The 19408-nt window shown below is 45.4% G+C and overlaps 1 protein-coding gene across 3 annotated transcripts in view; it reads right to left on the reverse strand.

Moving 5' to 3' along the window:
* Eefsec (eukaryotic elongation factor, selenocysteine-tRNA specific) overlaps positions 1-19408 on the reverse strand; it is a 210441-nt gene that overhangs the window by 123354 nt on the left and 67679 nt on the right. For all 3 annotated transcript variants that reach the window (XM_006996141.4, XM_076567282.1, XM_076567283.1), the window contains exon 2: positions 6913-7120. In XM_006996141.4, coding sequence (XP_006996203.1) covers positions 6913-7120 — 208 coding nt within the window. The remainder of the gene's footprint in view (positions 1-6912; positions 7121-19408) is intronic.

Here is a 19408-nt window from a genome sequence, read left to right on the forward strand (position 1 = left end):
GCTGCCAGAGGCCTAGTGCACCATCCTTCTGGAGTCAGAGTCCGGCATCTTCTCCACAGGAAACAGGGTGGAAGGGAGCTCTGGAACTAGAACCCAGCCCAACTACTCTGGTTCTGCTTCCTGGCTTAGACCTAGGACCTGGTGTTGCAGGTGTGTGTGTGTGTGTGTGTGTGTGTGTGTGTGTGTGTGTGTGTGTGTGTGAAGAACATCTCCTGACCCACTTTCATCTCCTCCAGTCTACTCACATAGATGTGTCATAGTGCTCACTGGCTCAGACTCACCGACTGTGCGTGCAGGCTGAACTTCACCTGCATACAAAGAGTTCTAGATAACAGTAACACATATACATCTATTACATATAGATGGATTTATAAGCCGTGTAAAAGAAATCTAAGCAAACAGAACAGAAGTTTGAAGTTTGCAATAGTAGATATCAAAATAGCCACCATTTATCAAGTCTTGTTTTCTCAGCAGTCAAGCAACTTGCAAAACTGATTCTCTGGGGTAACTGTATGATCCAGCTGACTTAATGATCTGCGTGGGGGAATTCTTGGCACAGGACCAAGCTCCCTCATTACAGTTCTCCCTGCTAAGGTCCTGCTGCATGCAGGGTGCTATGTGCTTCCTATAGAAAGGTTATGAGGCTGAACTCACCAGCTCCCAATTCACAAAGAAACAGCACCTCAGGGAGGAAGTATTTCCCAAGGGCATGTGGCAGTTCACCACAGCGCTAGCAAGTGGCCACAACACCAGCATGATGCAGGCCTGTAGAGTCCACAGAGTCAGGAATGAATCCCTGGAGGCTGATAGTAAGTCCAATCCTAGGGAGGGTGTCAAAAATGAGGGGAGACTGGGGAATGCTGGGCTCTAAGTTGGCTGTAACAGAAAGAGGGAAATAGAAAGTATTTTAAGAGAAGAAAGAACCAGGAGTCTGGAAGAAAGATGCATCAAGCATGCTGTCAGATGATAACACTTAGTGGAAAAATAAACAGAAAAGCACAGAACACTGAACAGTGTCAATGTAGTGATAACAACTACCTCAAATTATGTCCATGTGGAAAAGACTGACAGGAATCCTGGGAGGAAGCATTTTAATTTGCTGCACCAGGGAGATTGGGAGTACATTTTTATCTTTTATTCTGATTTCTGTTAACATTGATAAATGTTTATGCAAGAGTAATTTTAAATGCTTTCAGAGATAAAGAAATCACAAAGAAAAACAATCAAAGAGTTTGACTACATGAAAATTAGAAACTTGAGATGTCAAAACAAAAGCAACTAAAATGGGGAGAAACAAATGCTGCTGCCTTGTTCCTACCAAGTGTGACGGGCAAAGGGTTAACAGCAACGTCCTCACTAAGATCAAAAAGAAAAGCTAAACTATCAAGAGGCAAAGGGACAAAACACACATGCTCAAATCACACATATGAAAGTCCAACTGCTTAATACATGTCAGGAAAGTGTTCTGTCTCACCAGCAGTCACCTGCATACCAAAACAAGCACAGAACACTATCTCCATCTAAATTACTTTATACTCAGAGCCAAACTTGGCCGCAAGTACCCATGTAAAATGGCAGACTCCCTTTGGAAAGTGTTCAAATGTTCAAAAAGGGTTTAAGTTTTCATGACTTTTAATTCCAAGATCTCACAGCTGAGAATCTACCATGACGGAATAACTGTAGGCACAAAATTGAATGTTGTGAAGAGGTAGGTGCTCAGTTCAGGTTCACTAGGTATAAGAAGGAAAACAGCCCAGTCTACAGAGTGAGAACAGACTACTTGAGAATCTGCTATATATAATGTTAATAACCACAGACACGAAAATGAAGAATATGTCATGACTGCAATCATATTTTAAAGGAGCTGAATTCATATAACACTAACACATAAAAATTAGTTCTTCTAATATTTTAGAGATGAGCAACCCAGAGTGAAACTAAAAGTGACTGCATTTGCAAAACTTCTGCAGAAATAAACAGGGATAAATCTAGCCACAGGAAGGACCTGAACAACGAAAGCTATGAAACACTGAAGAAAGAATTAAAGGTCAGAGCCGGGCGGTGGTGGCGCATGCCTTTAATCCCAGCACTCGGGAGGCAGAGCCAGGTGGATCTCTGTGAGTTCCAGGCCAGCCTGGGCTACCGAGTGAGTTCCAGGAAAGGCGCAAAGGTACACAGAGAAACCCTGTCTAGAAAAAAAAAAAAAACCAAAAAAATAAAAATAAAAATAAAAAGAATTAAAGGTCAGTAGTTCTCAACCTTCCTAATGCTGTGACCCTTTAATATAGTTTCTCATATTGTGGTGACCCTAACCATAAAATTATTTTTGTTGATACTTTATAACTGTAATTTTGTTACTGTTCTGAATTGTAATGTAAATTATCTGCGTTTTCCAATTGTCTTAGGTGATCCCTGTGAAAGGATCATTAGGCACCCCCACCCCCAAAAGGGGTTGCAACCCACAGGTTGAGAACCACTGACAGATGGGGAGACAGTCCATGTTTGTGGATTGGGAGACAATACTGTATAGGTATCAAATGTACCAAAGTTATCTTCAGATCACTATCAAAACTCTAGGAGCCTTTTTACAGACACAGATAAGCAGATCCTCACATTCATACAAAATTGTAGGGGTTCCATCCAGTCAGAACAATTTCAAAAAGGGCCAGAGCTATGAAGACTCTGCTTCCTGACTCCGAAACTCAGTGCAAAGCTAGCTGTCAAAGAGGTGAGGTACTCCCATAAGCATAGGCATATACATCAATGGACTAGAGTTGTAACGGTTTGAGTGAGCATGTCCCCCACAGGCTCAGATACTTTGAATACTTGATCTCTGGTTGCACTCTTTTGGGGAGTTTAATAGTATAGCCTTGCTGGAGGAAGTATATTACTGGGGGTGAGCTTGGAGAATAAATGCCTTGTGCCTCTTTGGATTCACATTCTCTGCTTCCTGTTTGTGCATTTGAAGATAGGAGCTCTCAACTTCCTGCTTTTGTAGCCATACCTCCTGCCATTAATGGATTCTTCTCCCTCTCGCACAGTAAGCCAAAATAAACCCCTCCTTCTATAAGTTGCCTTGGCCCTCAGAAAGCCAAGAACTAAGTCTAAATGGAGGGTTAATTTTTTAGCAACAATAAAAGGAAGGGGTAATAAATGGTGCTGGGAAAACTGGACAGCTACATGCAAAAGAAGGAAACTGAACTCTCACTTCATACCACTGCAAAAGATACTAAAATAAACCAACAACCTACACATAAAAAGACACTGGAGAACACATTCATTACATGGGATTTGAGAACAGTTTCACAGCTATGAATCCAAAACCACAGACAATAGCAGCAACATAAGGTAAATGAGAGAGATTTCACCACGATTCAGAACATTTGTATATCAAAGAAAGCAAAAAGCCTACAGGATTTCAAATCATATCTCAGACAGAGATTAATGTATAGATCTACAATTTCAACAATGGGAAAACAACTCATTTTAAAGCTTTGCAAAGGATGTAATCAGCTATTTCTCTATAAAAATATAAAGGTGACCAACATCATGCTCGGCACCAGCCACAGTGAAAAAGCAAACTTTAACCGCACTGAGGTGGCCCCTTACACAGCAAAGATGGCTGAGGAAGAAATGGAAACAGCCAGACATGGTGGTTTGAGGCTATAATCTCAGCACTTGAGCGAGAGGCTGGGGCAAGAAGTTTGCCCCAGGTAGACCTAGGCTACACAGTGAGACCCTGTCTCAAGGAAAAGAGCAAGTGTTGAGAGACTATGGAGACCCTGGAGCCCTCATGTACGGCTGCTGGGAACATGAACAGGACAGCTGCTATGCAGGCAGCTTGGCAGTGCCTCAGAAAGGATGGATATGGACTAGTGTACAAGCCACTCCCCTCTCCTAGATACCTGGGGACATGGCTCAGAGGGACTAAAATCAGTCACAGCAGTTCATCATTCCAACAGCTGAGAGAAGTCCATAGGCGGGTCAATGGTGGAGCGGGGTGGGGCTAACACACAGCACAAATACAACAGAGTGGGCTCTTCTGATACAGCTGTAACACAGATGGAACTTAAATGTTCTATGAAATCCATACATGACTCCACTTGAACAAGGCAAATCACCGAGACAGAGAGCAGAAAAGAAGCTGTGAGGAGAGAACAGGAGAGTTACTGTCTGGGAGTAGTTTACAAGGGATCATAGAAAGGTCTGGGTGGACATACACATTCTGAATACATTTTATATCATTGGATTATTCACTTACATGGTTGAAATTACAGATTTATGTATTTTACCATAATTTAAAAAACCAAAGCAAATCAAAACAACTTGAAAGAGAGTGTAGGTGCCACATCCCTGTGATCCCAGCACTTTGGAGGCTGAGGGAGAGAGTTTAGAGCTTTGGTTCAGCCTGGGCTACACAGTGATACCTATGTTTTCAAAACAGCGCCTGTGGGAGCGTTGTTATATGTTCAAAAGACAGGAAATTAGGAGCTCAAATGTCAGCAGCTGTTATTTTAAGGAAAAAAGTCTTTAGTTCTTCCTTTCAACTACTTTTCTGTATTTCCGAAGCCTTCTATTTCAATTGAAACTCCAAGTAGAGAAGAATAAGTTTTGTCTTAAACATTTTTCAGGTTTGGACCATACTGGGGTCCACCATTCCATATTTTTCTTCCTAAACAGAGATGTCCTCAAATTTAGTTTACAAGGACAGCAAAGGAAAGGAAATGACCCCTGAAAATGATGCAGATGAGTTCTTTTTTTTTTTTTTTAAATTATGTATACAGAGGAGGGTGCCAGATCTCATTCCAGATGGTTGTGAGCCACCATGTGGTTGCTGGGAATTGAACTCAGGACCTCTGGAAGAGCAGCCAGTGCTCTTAACTTCTGAGCTATTTCTCCAGCCCGCAAGTGAGTTCTTAACAACTCAGCCTAGCACAGGGCTCCAGGATTCCACCCACAAGCGACAACCCTGCCCTCTGTGGCAGGGCCTCTAGGTGTGGGAGGAGGAAAAGGGCTCAGACCCCCCTCTGATGACAATTTCCTCCGGCAAGATGATAAAGTTCATAATCTGACCTTCAGCCAATACATTAAGCTAGGAAGTATGGTTTACAAACAAGTGGGGCTTTCCCTCACATGACTGTCAGAGCTGCAGGTGGTGCAGAGTACCCTCAGGCTCCTGAAGGCCTGTCAATGAAGTAAGTGAGCTGATGCTGTTGGGGTCTATGCAGGACTCCAAAATTCATTTTCCCCTTTCTGACAAGTAAATAAAATGGCAAGGAGATCAAATAACTCACTAAAAAGAAGATATAATTTTTTATCTTCCTTTTTACAGTCTCATATCCACTTCCGTTAGGAATAACGAAGTCTGAATTCTTATGCAACACTTATCTAAATGTGTCGATTTTATCAGATTGATGAATTTTGCTAACAAAAGACAGTGCAAGGAAATCTTTTATGACATATATGGCCCATTCACAGGGCTGAAGCTTTAATTTAACCAACTTGAGCATTCTGAGGGAGAGCTGCAGGTGTTGGATCAGGGGAAAAAATCATAAATGGGAAGGCATATCAATCTTTATGACAGGGAAACAAAAACACTCTCTACTTGCTTGCCCTCCACAGGCTGGAGAAGGAGAGGCACGAGGAGAGGCTATTGTCTCAGGCAGCATAGCGGAGAGACGGCAGCCCTGTCGCCCAGTGACGGCTCTTCAGAACTGACCAGAAGGAACGACCAGAGAGGGAGAGAGAGTCACAGAACAATGAGGCCCGCCAGCGCTGTATGCCCAGCAAGGACACTAACTCATTGCTTGGCCACATCAGAAATCAGTAAGTTCTGTGGTCTCCTGAGCAACCAGGTGGCTTATAGTACTGTGGTCTCCACCTCTCACTTCCTAACTCTGTCCATGGCTCTGATACCTTGCTGCCCCAACTGCAACCAGAGGCAACTGGGGTCTCCTACATCTCTCCTTCTACCTCCTGCATTACCTCAACCATAGACACCTCTTCTCTCCCTGGGAAAAGTCCACAACACACTAACTTACCTCCTCTTTCTTTCCCCTGTAGCCCCTGATTCCATCAACCAGGCCAGCTTTCCCCTGTAGCCGGTGATGGCCCAAGGTGAAACCTCATTTGACTGCTCCCTGCTCAGAGTTCTTCAGGAACATGCCAACTCTCTCTCACAAGATAAAGCTGCAAATGCTCTGGCTGCCAGCAGCAGCAGTCACATGTCTGCAGTCACCCTTTTGCAGGGCTCTAGGATTTTTGTCCTGAGTTGACAGCAGAGCTGTGGTTGGAGAACATGACACCCAGGCTCCAGTGCTGAGGCCTGGCTATGACAAGGGCAGGACCAGGTCTTCACGGAGCAACATGGAGGGGCCCTTGGACTAGGTTCCTAGGCCTTGAAAGCCACACATCTGAGCTATAAAGTGCAGCACCTGTACCTGGCCCTCAGCACACACACAGGGGCATGTACCACGACTCATATGGTACATGACATGATGGGGCTGGGCGGTGGTGGTGCACACCTTTAATCCCAGCACTCGGGAGGCAGAGGCAGGCGGATCTCTGTGAATTTGAGGCCAGCCTGGTCTACAGAGCGAGATCCAGGACAACCAGGACTACACAGAGAAAACCCTGTCTCAAAAAACCAAAAAGAAAAAAAAGTGACAGGATGGAGACTCCCCAGAGGATACCAACCTCCAACTATGCCACTCCCACAAGTGAGGGTACCCCATTTCCTTATGCTCCAGTATGTTCTGGAACCTTACCCGCATGTTAGCCTTGAGTCAGCTTCACGCAGCCACAGCTGTGACCACAGGCAGCACTCTGCCCCCCAGGACGTGAGGCTAACCTGCCTGTCCAGAGGTTAAATGAGCAAGCACCTTACACATGAGCTGTCATTAGTGAACCTACTTGGTGTTCTCAAGAGTCTTCTGCATCTTCTTGGTCATTCTGTCAATCGCTGCCTGCCTCTTCCCTTCCGCTAACAGGTCTATCTTGTTCAGCACCACAACCAGCTTCTGGCAGGCGATCTGGCCAATCACAAGGCACTCTGCGGACTGTGTCTGCATTCCCTTGGTCACATCAATCACGAGCATCATCAGATCAATGATCTGGGCACCTGGGGCAATAAAAGGTAAGGTTAGGAGAAGAGTTGGCTTAGTGAGCCTCACAGGAAGTCACCATCCCCCGCCCCAGCAAAGCATTGCAATAGTGGGCAGACTGGGGAGAATGCTGGATACTTCCTGCCCCATCCAAGTGAGTATTCTGACTGGCATAACCTCATCAAGGCAAAAGAGCAGCAGGAGATGGGAGGAAACTGAGGGTCTTCTCAGGGGCCTGTGGCTGTGCACAGCAGGACTGAGTTTCAGTGAGGGATGCCTGGCTCCAGAGCCCCGCCCCTCTGCTCTACCACTGCTCTCATTTTCAGGTTTAGGTGAAGGATGCCTGGCTCCAGAGCCCCGCCCCCCTCTGCTGTACCACTGCTCTCATCCAGAGCCCCGCCCCCCTCTGCTGTACCACTGCTCTCATCCAGAGCCCCGCCCCCCTCTGCTGTACCACTGCTCTCGTTTTCATTTCATTCAGTAAGGGCAGATGTTGCACAGGAAAACTTGAATACCTAGCTACCTGCCCTTACTAAGAAAGACAGCAAGGCTTAAAAAATACAGGCCTCCAGCAATGTGTGAGGATTAGAGATGCAGAGCGCTTCTTCCCAAAACACCTAGGTTGCCTACAATTGCCTTAAGACTGATGCTCATGATCTACTAACTTTGGTCCTATGCTCTGTTTATGGAGCCTCTGCTCTTTCTAGGAGGTTGGCACACAGAACTGCTGAACAGACAGCTGGCTGTGAACACATGTATAGCACGCCTGAGCTGAACAAGCAGGTCTCATATGACAGGGCAGTCAGTGAAGAGAAGGTACCAGCCACCATGTTAGAAGCACAGGTGTTAAGAAACAGAATGACTATGCCATTTGTAAGGGGACTTAGAGGACTTCAAATTATTCAATTCAATATTTTAGAAATAATATTATAAATATTATTATTATTATTATTATTATTATTATATTTCAATAATTTAGAAGGGAAAAAGTGTAAGTTAGGGAAAGCGGGAAAACAGATATGTCCCCCTCTGAAATGAATGGTAATTACATCTTCAGTTTACAAGACCTCCTCCTAAGGACTTCAGGACCACACTATGATCACTAGCAAGTCTGAAGAATGAAAGACTGAAGACAAGACTCCCTCTGAAAGGGAGTCTGACGACCAACCCCACCTACTGCTGCGGGAGAGAGAGGCCAGGAAAAGACCTTCTGTCACGGTTGCCACACCAGCAATGTGTGCTAAGGTAGTTTGCTTAATCCTCATTACCCTGTTTCAGATGCAGAAAGGCTCAAACCATGGCAGTACGTGCTCTAGGTCACATGGCCACCTGGCACCAAAGGGAACTACTCTGCCTGCTGCTCCCAGAGGCCTCCTGGTCAGTGCTAGCCAAAGCTCTGGCCCCAAGGAGCAGGAGTGTGTCTAAGTGTAGGCAGGCTTGGCATGGCCCAGCATGGTCAGGCAAGGATACAATGCAGTTAGAAGGACAGGTGTATGCAGCAGCATCAACAGCAGCATATCCTTGTTTAAGTCACTGGGTGGTAGTACCCCAGATCCCACCTACAGCGTGGGAGGGACACTGACTCTCCCATTTCTATGAAGAGAATTATTTCTACAACCCAACAGCTTTTCCCAGAATGGAGGTAACAGTCTCCCACTATGCAATGGATACCAACTAGCCTCTGGTAACCATCTCCATTCCAATTCAAGTCAGTTGTTCTCGAAGGACACAGCCTCAGACTGGCCCCCCACAATCCATCTTCTAGTGTCCCCCAAAAGAACTTGCTAAAATTTAATACATAACTGATTCATACTGCTGGAGACCTTTAGAGTGGTATGAAAACATCTTGGAGACAGGTATCAAAATGTACATAATTGGAACTGAGAGATTGCCCAGCAATTAAGAATACTGGCTGCTCTTGCTGAGGACCAGGGTTTGATTCCCAGAAACCAAATGGTGGCTCACAACTGCCTATAACTCCAGTTCCATGGGATCTGATACCCTCTTCTGGCTCCAAGAACACTATACACATGGTGTACAGACATACATGCAGGCAAAACACCAATATGTAAAATAAAATGGAAAGAAAATAGATATGATCTTTGACCCAGGCAAGCTTGTAGACACATAGGACACACTTACAACACATCTATTGTTACTGAAGTTGGAGACCACGTAAATGTCATCAGTAGGGAACAAGCTTAAAAATGATAGTTATACCATGAAATAGAATAGTATATAGCCACTGCTTCTACTATAAAATAGTCTGCAGTGGAGTAGAAGAGCAGAGGGCAGAGTTACGTGTGTTATAACCCATGTGGAAGATTGCGCCTACGCCTGCATATGCACTGCAGATGAATGAGCATTTGCTTCTACACACATGAAATATCCAAGGAAATATTTTTAAAAAAATAGAGTGAGAAAAGAGTGGTAGGAATCCACATACATTCTGTTCCTTTCCATTTCTAATGAGAGTATAAGGAATCTAGTAATAGTTTAAGTATTTAAATCAAAGAATGAAACACAGACCTGGCAGAGTTGCTTTCCTATTAAAAGACCCCATTGCCCTCGGAACACACAAGGTTCCCAATGTGGCCTCCAGTCTTCCTTCTTTTTAACCAGTGGTAGCTTTACCATGGCTGGCCACCACGGGCTACACAAAACCTTACCCCCTGGTTGCATGGTGCTCCCTTGTCTCCCATGAGATAAGTCTGAGCCCATCCCACCAATAAGAGGCACCTAACCACCTATCAATGTTCCCACACATAGTAGGCCTTGGGTCTGGTTCCAGGACCATGGAGTTGGCTCTGTAGCCACTAGAGGAGCTAAAGCCTGTAGGCAAACCATGAAGGGGGCATCTGTCATGTCCTGGGCACCTGTCTCTGCACAGACTCAGAGCAGAACAGCCCAGTACTTGATTCTGCAGATCTCTGGCTCAGGGCTAATTCCAGCTGTCCAGGTTCTCTCAGAACTTTAGCCCCACCAAGAACTTCACAGATGAGGAAAACAGGACTTTGAAGAAGCAGAATGAGTGTCTGTGTTTTACACCGAATGCATCAGAGCAGAGATCTGAACACCTGTAGCTGAGCTCTCACCCACTGTGCCACACATGTCGTTCCCATGGGGACCTGAGAGGCCCAACAAATCCCCATCTTTAGTTCCTCCCCAGGCTCCACCTGAGAATCATGGTACCCTGTACTGATGCTCACCTGTGCCTGCCTGGCCTTTGCTGCACTCTGTCCAGGTTACTTGCTCCAGTCTTACTGCCATGGTCCTGGTCCACCTCACCCAAGGCTGAGTTCTCACCTGAAGCCTGCCTTTCGATATTTATGCAAAACACAAGACCCAGCTTGGGCACCATTTAATAAGTCCTTGTTGGGGTGAACTGTGCAATGTTAGTACCCCCACCTCTTCCATTCTGTTGACTAGAAGTCTATTCTTTTTCTCAAAATCTAATTTCCAAAGTACATATAACTATCCAGAGCCTCGCTTGCCTGGCTGGTGGAGAGACCAGCTTATGAGCTCCACACATCAGGCCCTCTCTCATGCTGGAATCTTGGCGACAGAAAGTGAAACTGACCACTACACCTAACTGCTAGTGCAGCCAGGACCCAAGCACCAGGAGCCTGCAGTCTTATCCGGCATCCACAAATGGCCTTTGTTGCAGCAAGCACACAGCTCTGCTCCAGGAGACCCTCTGCAGCATGGCAGCACCAGGAACTTCTAAGGAAAGCAGAGGTCAGGGCCGCTTGACTGTCACACTGAGAACAAGGGCACTGCTGGAAACCGGGTCAGCTCCAGGGAAATGCCCACTGTCCGGCAGCCGCTCCTAGTCCCTCCCGCTCTTCATCAGACATTTGATCAGGCAACAGGAAGTGATACGACTGGCCTTCCTTGCCTTTTTCAAACTCTCTAGTATGTTCATGGAATGAATCAGACAGTGTCCTTCCCAATTCCCACGAACCCAGGGTAGAAAATCACCCTGAGACTAGAGGGACAGACCGAGCGAGTGGGTGGGAAATAAGACAAAAACCCAAGGCTTACAAGGGACCCTCTATACTTAGCCATCTATCAGGGCTTTTCATCAGTCATTCTGACCACAGAACCCTTGAAAGGTTTGCAGAGCAATTATGACAGGGTTAAAGTTCCTCCCTACTTAAAAAATTACAATCTTCAATTCTGTAGATTACATATCTTAATCATTTCAAAAATAAAAATAACAAAAAACCATACAAAGGTCGGCATTTAACAAAGTCTGAGCTATCTGTGGAGATGTAATTTTCTTTCTGGGGTTGGAGGAAAAAACCATTCAGAAAACAATGTTTTGGCTGGGGAAAATGATATAAAACCTTAAACATATTTTAGCATCTATAAAATCAGATTTTCTTTTTAAAAAAAATCAAAAGGAGCAAGCATTCTAAGAAGGGGAAATAATATTAAATTTAAAATAATGAAAAATTTTGTTTTCAGCTCTTGACTTTTTAGGTACCCAGGAACATTGTAAATATACTGTTGTCATCTAAGTGAAGCTGTAGTGATAACTTATTCCCATTTTTTAAAAAGGTTTTATTTTTATTATTGTTAATTATGGATAGGTGTGTGTGTGTGTGTGTGTGTGTGTGTGTGTGTGTGTGTGTGTGTACAAGTGCACGTGCGAGTGCAGGTGACTTGCAGAGGCCACAGGCACGTGATCCTCTGGAGCTCCCTGACATGGCTGCTGGGAACCAGAGCCTCAGCTGTCTCCTCTGTGGGAGAAACGCTGACAGCACCTGTGTTGGAATGGCACAATGCCATAGCAGCCCCCAGAATGTTTGCAGCCATCACGGTTTCTATTTTTACGGCTGTCGACACATGTGCTATGGAGGTCTATGCTCCTCTTGGTTTAGCTGCAGCCCAACCTGAGATAAAGAGGTACTACAGATGACAAAAAAAGCCTCAGGAAGGTTGAAAATCTAGTCAAGGTCAAGGAGCAAAGATTTCGGGGGAATGAAGCTCAGTCCACTGACATCTCTCTATCAGAATACTCCATATCATGCCAGCAAGATGTCAGCCAGAACCAAAGAACCTTCATGTCCATGGGCAGTGCATGCACATAGGTTCCCGCCCCTGCAGATGCTCAGGAAAGATAGAGGCAGAGTCCAGAGGGCATGCCTAGATGAGGCTCCTGGCGGGCCAAGGGCATCCCATCATCACTGTACCATACTGATTCATCACTCATTATACTACTTGTCTCCCCATTTTATGGTAAATAAGATTATGGCTCTAGCAAGTTAGATAACTTCCCTAAAACCACCTTGCCAACAGGTAGAAGCCAATATTAGTCAGATGTCAACGCAGGTCATAGCTGTCTCTACATTGACTCTCAGTGCTCTGTGTGTGTGTGTGTGTGTGTGTGTGTGTGTGTGTGTGTGTGTGTGTGTGTGTGTGTGAAGACTTACATCATGTCACAGCCATTTGGCTTTGCAAAGGAGAATCTACTAGGGTATATAATGGTTGATGCATTTCTGTTTTTCTCTTCTCCAGAAGTGTCCCTGAAGTAGGACAAGCCTGGACAGTAAGGGACTACTGTGAATCCCTGGTGTTTCTGTGCAGCTCACATACACCCACAGGCCTGTGCTCCCCACATCAATGTAGCAAGGAAGGAATGCTACCACCATTTCCCAGGAGTACATGAGGTAGCCCCTCAGCAGGCATCAGGTGTCAGTGACAGCCTGAAGCACTGTGTCTGCCACTGGAATAAGAATCCGTATTTTGTCAACCGACCTACAAAGATGGAATCCTCCCAACACCTGGGCCAAATGCTGAGTAGATAGTCTGGTGGAAGAGGCTGAGCAGGTGATAGTGACATCTCCCCAAGTCACCCAGAACTCTAGATGCAAGCAGTACTGAGACCTTCTGTTCCTGAGGTAAAGACTAAGTGACCAAGTGGCCCAGAAGGACAAGTGCCAGGTATTTATACCCAGAGTACCAGGGTGGGAGTGCAGCCAACCTAGGTCCAGCCCATAAACAGCAGCCACTATTAGAATGAACTAGATGGAGCCAAGCCTGGACTTGGAATAGGAGTCATTTAGTGTTGTGAGGTTTGAATGCATGGCCAACACCACCATTCAAGAAGTCCACAGAAAATCTTTTCAAATTAGCAGATGAAGTAAGACAGGGCTTACATCCAATGGAGCCAAGGAGAAGATCCCTGTAAGGAGGTGGATTCCCAATTCCACCCTATCCTGACCATTCTAATCAACTCCTGCCCTGGATTTACACCAGTGCTGGCTCCTATCAAGCCTGCACTTGTGACTTCCCCATTAGCACTGACCCTTACTTTGGCCCCATGTGGTAGAAGCTCTGCCACTTTCCTAAAGATAAACCTACAGACCAGCTTGCACAATCAACAGCCAAAGAAACACTAGAACCAAGTGTTCTCTGACTTCAGTTTTTCTTTTTTCTTTTCCTATTGCCAGCTGCCTGTTGGCCAGAGTCCCACATTCCTGAGTCCTCTGGGAACCCGGAGGCATCCCGAAGAGCAGGTGGGTAAGGCCCTGCAGGTGGCAAAGGAAGGAGAGCAGACTCAAGTGAAGGCGATCTGCCAGTGTCCCCTAGGACACACGTGCCATGTGAGAGCATTGCATTCATCACCACCTCAGGACACCGCAGAAGAACAATGCCAGCCATGTCTGCAGAGGAGGGACAAGGAAACAACAAAGAAGACCATGTAATAGAGCAAGGGGAATTTCCAACAGGATGGACAAGAAAGCAGACAGAAGAGGTGGACTCCAGCCAAAAGCAGAAAATGCCAAAATAGTATAAAAGCTGGGGACTGGCTGAAAGCTCCAGAGCTAAGTGCATGCACAGTTTTGTAGCTGAGAAGCCACGGGTGAGTAGCTGTCCTTCTCCAAGCTCCTTATCTGTAAATCAGGACCAACTCACAACTGTGACCTAGGGACAACAGATAGCATCTGGATAAAAATAAAATTGGATCTCTATTTTACACCTTACACCATGATTCCCAATTAATCAAATTTCAAACACAAGGACAGGCAAGATGGCTCAATGCATAAAGGCCCTTGCCACCAAGACAATTCCCAGGACCCATACAACGGGAAGGCCAGAACCAACTTCTGCAAGCTGTTCTCTGACCATATGCATGTTGTGGTATGTACACACACACACACACACACACACACACACACCAAATAAATGTAATTTAACAAAACATTTCAGCCAGGGATGGTGGTGGCACATGCTTTTAATACCAGCACTTGGGAATCAGAGGCAGATGGATTGCTATTAGTTCAAGACCAGTCAGAGCTACATAGTAAGACCATGTCTCAAAACAAAAAACTGTTTCAAATATAAAGACATAAAAGTACTAGAAGAAAAGGCATGGGGAAGGAAATATAACTTTAAGGTAAAGCATACCCAGGCAAGGTACATAGCTAGAGGTCAAAACAGGAAGCCAATAAACTCATCAACATAAAACTCAAACATTTCTGCATGAAAATTAAAGACAAGTCCAAAGGCTGGGGAAAGGCCTAACATTCACATCAGGCTACTATCCTTAATGCTTCAAACAGAATAAAGTTAAAACTAGTCATAAAAGCACCAACAATTTAATGGAAAGTGCCAGAGAGGTCAATAGAAAGCAGCATACTGCTGACTGAGCACTCCCATGTTTCTGGCCTAGGGTGAGCCCTTGGCACACCTGCACAGCCAAAACAATAAGATTCCAACCCATTATGATACAGTGATGTAAAGTAACAAGCAAAGAGCTAACACAGTAAGTAGATTCCAGGTAGGCAAGGGCACAGGAGAGGCAGGCTCAGAACTATGCTTGGACAAGTGGCTTAGGTATACAGCAGATCAATGGAAGGGACCTGTCCACTGCCCATCTGAGCAAAGGCAGAGAGGAAGCTCATGGATTTGAGGAGAAAGAAGGAGGGGAGGTTATATTGAGCAGGAGAGCAAATAAACACAAACAGTCCACACATAAAAAAAGATCCCTGCTGTGGACATCGTTCTGTATAAATAAAACACTGATTGGCCAGTGGCCAGGCAGGAAGTATAGGTGGGACAAGGAGAGAGAAGAATTCTGGGAAGTAGAAGGCTGAGAGGAAGGGAGACACTGCCAGCTGCTGCCATGACAAGCAGCATGTGAAGACGCCGGTAAGCCACGAGCCATGTGGCAAGGTATAGATTTATAAAAATGGATTAATTTAAGCTATAAGAACAGTTAGCAAGAAGCCTGCCACAGCCATACAGTTTGTAAGCAATATAAGTCTCTGTGTTTACTTGGTTGTGTCTGAGCGGCTGTGGGACTGGCGGGTGACAGAGATTTGTCCTGACTGTGGGCAAGGCAGGAAAACTCTAGTTACAGATCCCTCATAATCACAAGGAAAATTTCAGTAAAACCACACTCAAATCCTGTGCTTCACCTACTGGATTAGCAATGTAACAGTGACCATGGTCAAAGGACCTAACACAGAATTAAGTACTCATTTTGCATGGTACTGTCACACCATTAAAGATGAGGAAACTGTACTACAGACCAAAAACTGAAGGGCAGGGAGAGTTTCAGGCAGAGACATAAACAAATGTCTATCTAGCCTCTAAAGTCCCAACAACTCAAAGTACGACCGACTCCACCAAAGTCCCCCCAGGAACCAGTGAGTTTGTTGACTTTACTTACACAGCATGGGTGAGGGATTACTGGCTGAATTGTGGGTGACCCAAAGGAGCTGCACTGAAAGGCTGTCACCCAGCGCTGATGACAGCTTCCCCATAGCCACATAGGTTAGCCCTTCAGTTAACCTCTCCTAGCCTCTAGACCAGCAACTGACTCCAGGGCTCCATTGCACTAGGCAAAGAACTGTACACACACAGGTGGGAGGAGCAACTGGAATCTCAGGTAGGGTCCACTCACTCTCCCACCCCTTCTTTAGGAGTCAGTAAGACCTGATGGATGCGCAGCAGCAGACACAGCTGGTCTGTCATCTACAATGGCTGACATTTCTGTACTTGATTTTGAGCCACATGCACTGTGGTCCTGACTCAAAAACCATTTTTTTAGAGTAATGTTATACCATTGTAAGGCCAATATTACTTACCTAAGTAAAGGGATTCTTTGTGGGGTGTTTTTTGTTTTTGTTTTTTTGCAGGAGGCGGTGAGGGATTTGAGACAGAGTCTCATTTAGTGTAGGCTGGCCTCAAACTCACTCTGTAACTGAAGCTGACCTGGAACTCCTCAATTCTGCTTCTTCCTTCTAAACGATACAGTTTGCAAAACAAAGCCCTGCCTTGGCCTCACAAGTGCTGGGGTAAAGGGCTATAAATGTATGCCACTATGACCAGGCAACAGGATTTCCCCCCTCCTCAAAAGAAAGCATAATAAAAATAAAAGTTACTAAAATCTAGCCAGACACTGTTGCTGTCAGCAGTTCAACATTGAAAGAAGCAATAAAGAGGCCCCTGCACCAGCCACAGATCTCCCTGGGGAAAGGAAAGGATTTCTAGAGTCAGGCAACAGAAGCACCCATCTGTGCAATCACCCTGACATTCTAGGACAGCCACCATGCCACCAGGATAGGCTCCTCAGGGAGTGGCTCTGATGCTACCAGGAAGGGACCGGGGCTGAGGCATACTGTCAGCTGTGAAGATACTCTCCTAAAGTCAGGGCCTCTGTAAGACCAGTGGCCAGTCTTCCTAGTCTAAGTCTGGCAGCACCAGAACCAGACAAAGGCGTGTGGAGAGGGTCAAAGTTCACTGCAGGGTGACAAGATGTGTTGGCTATAGCTAGTTTTACATCAACTTGACACAAGCTATAATCATCTGAGAGGAGTGAACCTAAGTTGAGGAAAGGCCTCCATAATATCAGGCTGTAGGCAGACAAGCCTGTAGTGCATTTTCTTAATTAGTGATCAGTGTGGGAGGGCCCAGCCCATTGTGGGTGGTGCCCCCGCCCCAGGGGCTAGTGGTCCTGGATGTTATAAGAAAGCAGGCTGAGCAAGCCATAGGGAACAAACAGGCCAGTAATCGGCACTCCTTCATGGGCTCTGCATCAGCTCCTGCCTCCAGGTTTCCGTCTGATTGAGTTCCTGCTTTGGCTTCCCAAATGGAAAGACATGGATTGTGTCTCAGGATATGTAAGACAAACACCAATCCCCACCCCCATGTGGCTTTAGGTCTTGGTGTTTCATCACAGCAATGGACACAATGGTTCTTTCTACTATTCTTGTAACTTTTCAACAAATACAAAATTATTTCAAAGTGAAAGCTTAAAAATGGAAAATAAAAGAGACACCTATAGTCAAAGAGTCAGGGGCATGAGGAGAAAGAATATTTACTGGGTACCTAAGAGAAACCATCCAGAGGAGGTCATTTCCACCCCACACAGCTCAGGAAGAAGGACCTGCTATACACACATCACACAGGCTGACAAAGCCATGGCTTGGCAAGATCTTAAGTGTCATGCCTAGTCACACAGCTAGCAGGTGAGACAGGAGCCCAAAATGCTTTGGGGCAGCGCCTGGGCAATACCCTGAAGTCTATGAATAAGAGACCAAAGAGATTGGGAATCTCAGAGAAATCACAAAGAAATCTTCCAAAGTCAGAGGCTATTGGTCAGATGGTCTCCAGTGGACTGAAAACTGCAAGAAACAGACCTTTTCCAGAAGCATGAGTACCTCAGTCCCACCTGGAGGAGAGCTGTCTGCCAGAGGAAGGCTGTGATTGTGTGACCACTGAAGGCAGCCTTAAAAAGCATTTTCAAACACATGGTTCACTTGAGCAATCGGGCAGCAGTTAAACTAGGGCTCTCTGCCCCCCAAGCACTCTCTGTGAGCAAATATGTTATCTGCATATTCATGTCTTTAAAATGGGTTTTGTTTGTTTGTTTTTAAATAAGGCCTCACTTGGTATGTGGCCTCAGCTGGTCTTGAACTCCTGGGCTACAGAAAACCTCTTACCTCACTCTCCAGAGAAGCTAGGATCATGCCACTGTGCCTAGCTGGAGAGTTTTTAAAATATTTTTAAAATTGCATTTAGGTTAAGAACTTTATATGGTAGTAAGTGTAACAGCATATAACTTGTAGAAAACAGCTAATAAAAACAAACAGAACAAGACAAAACAACATGAAACATTATTAGATGCTAAGTAGGTAGCATCAACAGGGCCAGAGTGAGGGATCCAACCTAGGGTTGGATGGGAACACAGCATGACCTTTAGCCCCCAGAAGTCAGTAGACCACTAGTACCAGCCTCACCTTGTGCCACCTCCTACCACTAGTACTTGGGAGTCTCTAAAATGCCACATGCTGCCCTTTCTGAAGAGTTCGAGGTACTGCCAGGATCTGCACACACAGCAGAGGCTCCCTGGCCAGGAGCAGTGACGCCATGGACCTTCCGGATGCAGGAGGGTTCGTGGGGCCTGGCTCCTGACCCAGCAGGGGAGCCTGGCTGCTGGCTTCCTCCAGCTACTGTGTCACAGTCTATCTGGGGCAATCTCTTCAGAGGACTCCATCCAACAGTGCAGCCCCTGTTCAAGAGCAGCAAAAAGGAGCAGAAAATGGAATTTGAAATGTAGAAATAAAATAATTGTGGGCCACGAGCTATAATTTGATTTCATGCTTTACAAGGAAATGAAAGAAGGCTTCCTTAAAAGTACGGGTTCTGCTCCCCCCACCCCTCCCCCATCTTAGCCATTTTAGGATTTCCTCTAGCACCGAAGAGAAAATAGGATTGTGGAAAATGTTCAGTTCTCAAGTGTCACCAGCACTCAGGGCAAGCTCGATGTTAATGTGAACTTCCCATTCTGGGTAAGAGGAAATTCTTCAATTAATAAACCGGGTGTGCGGAGGCCAGTCTTTAAGGTTTAATCAATTTCATCTGTACTTAGGATAAAAAGACTGACTATTCTACTTTTTCCCCCCTAGTTTTCCTTTTTTTAAAAAAAAATAATAAAATGAATGTTTTATTTTAAATTCTTTGAGGTTCATATCTCCTGTTTCAGGAAATATTGTCTATTTCATGCAGCGAGTATAAAAACTCCCCCACCACACTTCTTACTTCTGCTAAGAATCTGTATTCAAAAATAACTAAGTTATCCTCTGTCTTCATATACTATAACAGCTTGGGAGATGATATGAGTTATACAGACTTTTGGCAGACACCTTGAGGGGCTGGGGGAGGAAGGGGAATAGAGATGAATCACCAAATATGGATGCAGAACTTGTGGACAACCAGCGAGAGGGGATGTGGGAATGCAACTCTGAAGGGTGCCCGAGCCAGCGGCCAGAGCAAACTTCATATGGTGA

Source organism: Peromyscus maniculatus, chromosome 3 (genome assembly GCF_049852395.1).
Source record: "Peromyscus maniculatus bairdii isolate BWxNUB_F1_BW_parent chromosome 3, HU_Pman_BW_mat_3.1, whole genome shotgun sequence".
Taxonomy (NCBI): domain Eukaryota; kingdom Metazoa; phylum Chordata; class Mammalia; order Rodentia; family Cricetidae; genus Peromyscus; species Peromyscus maniculatus.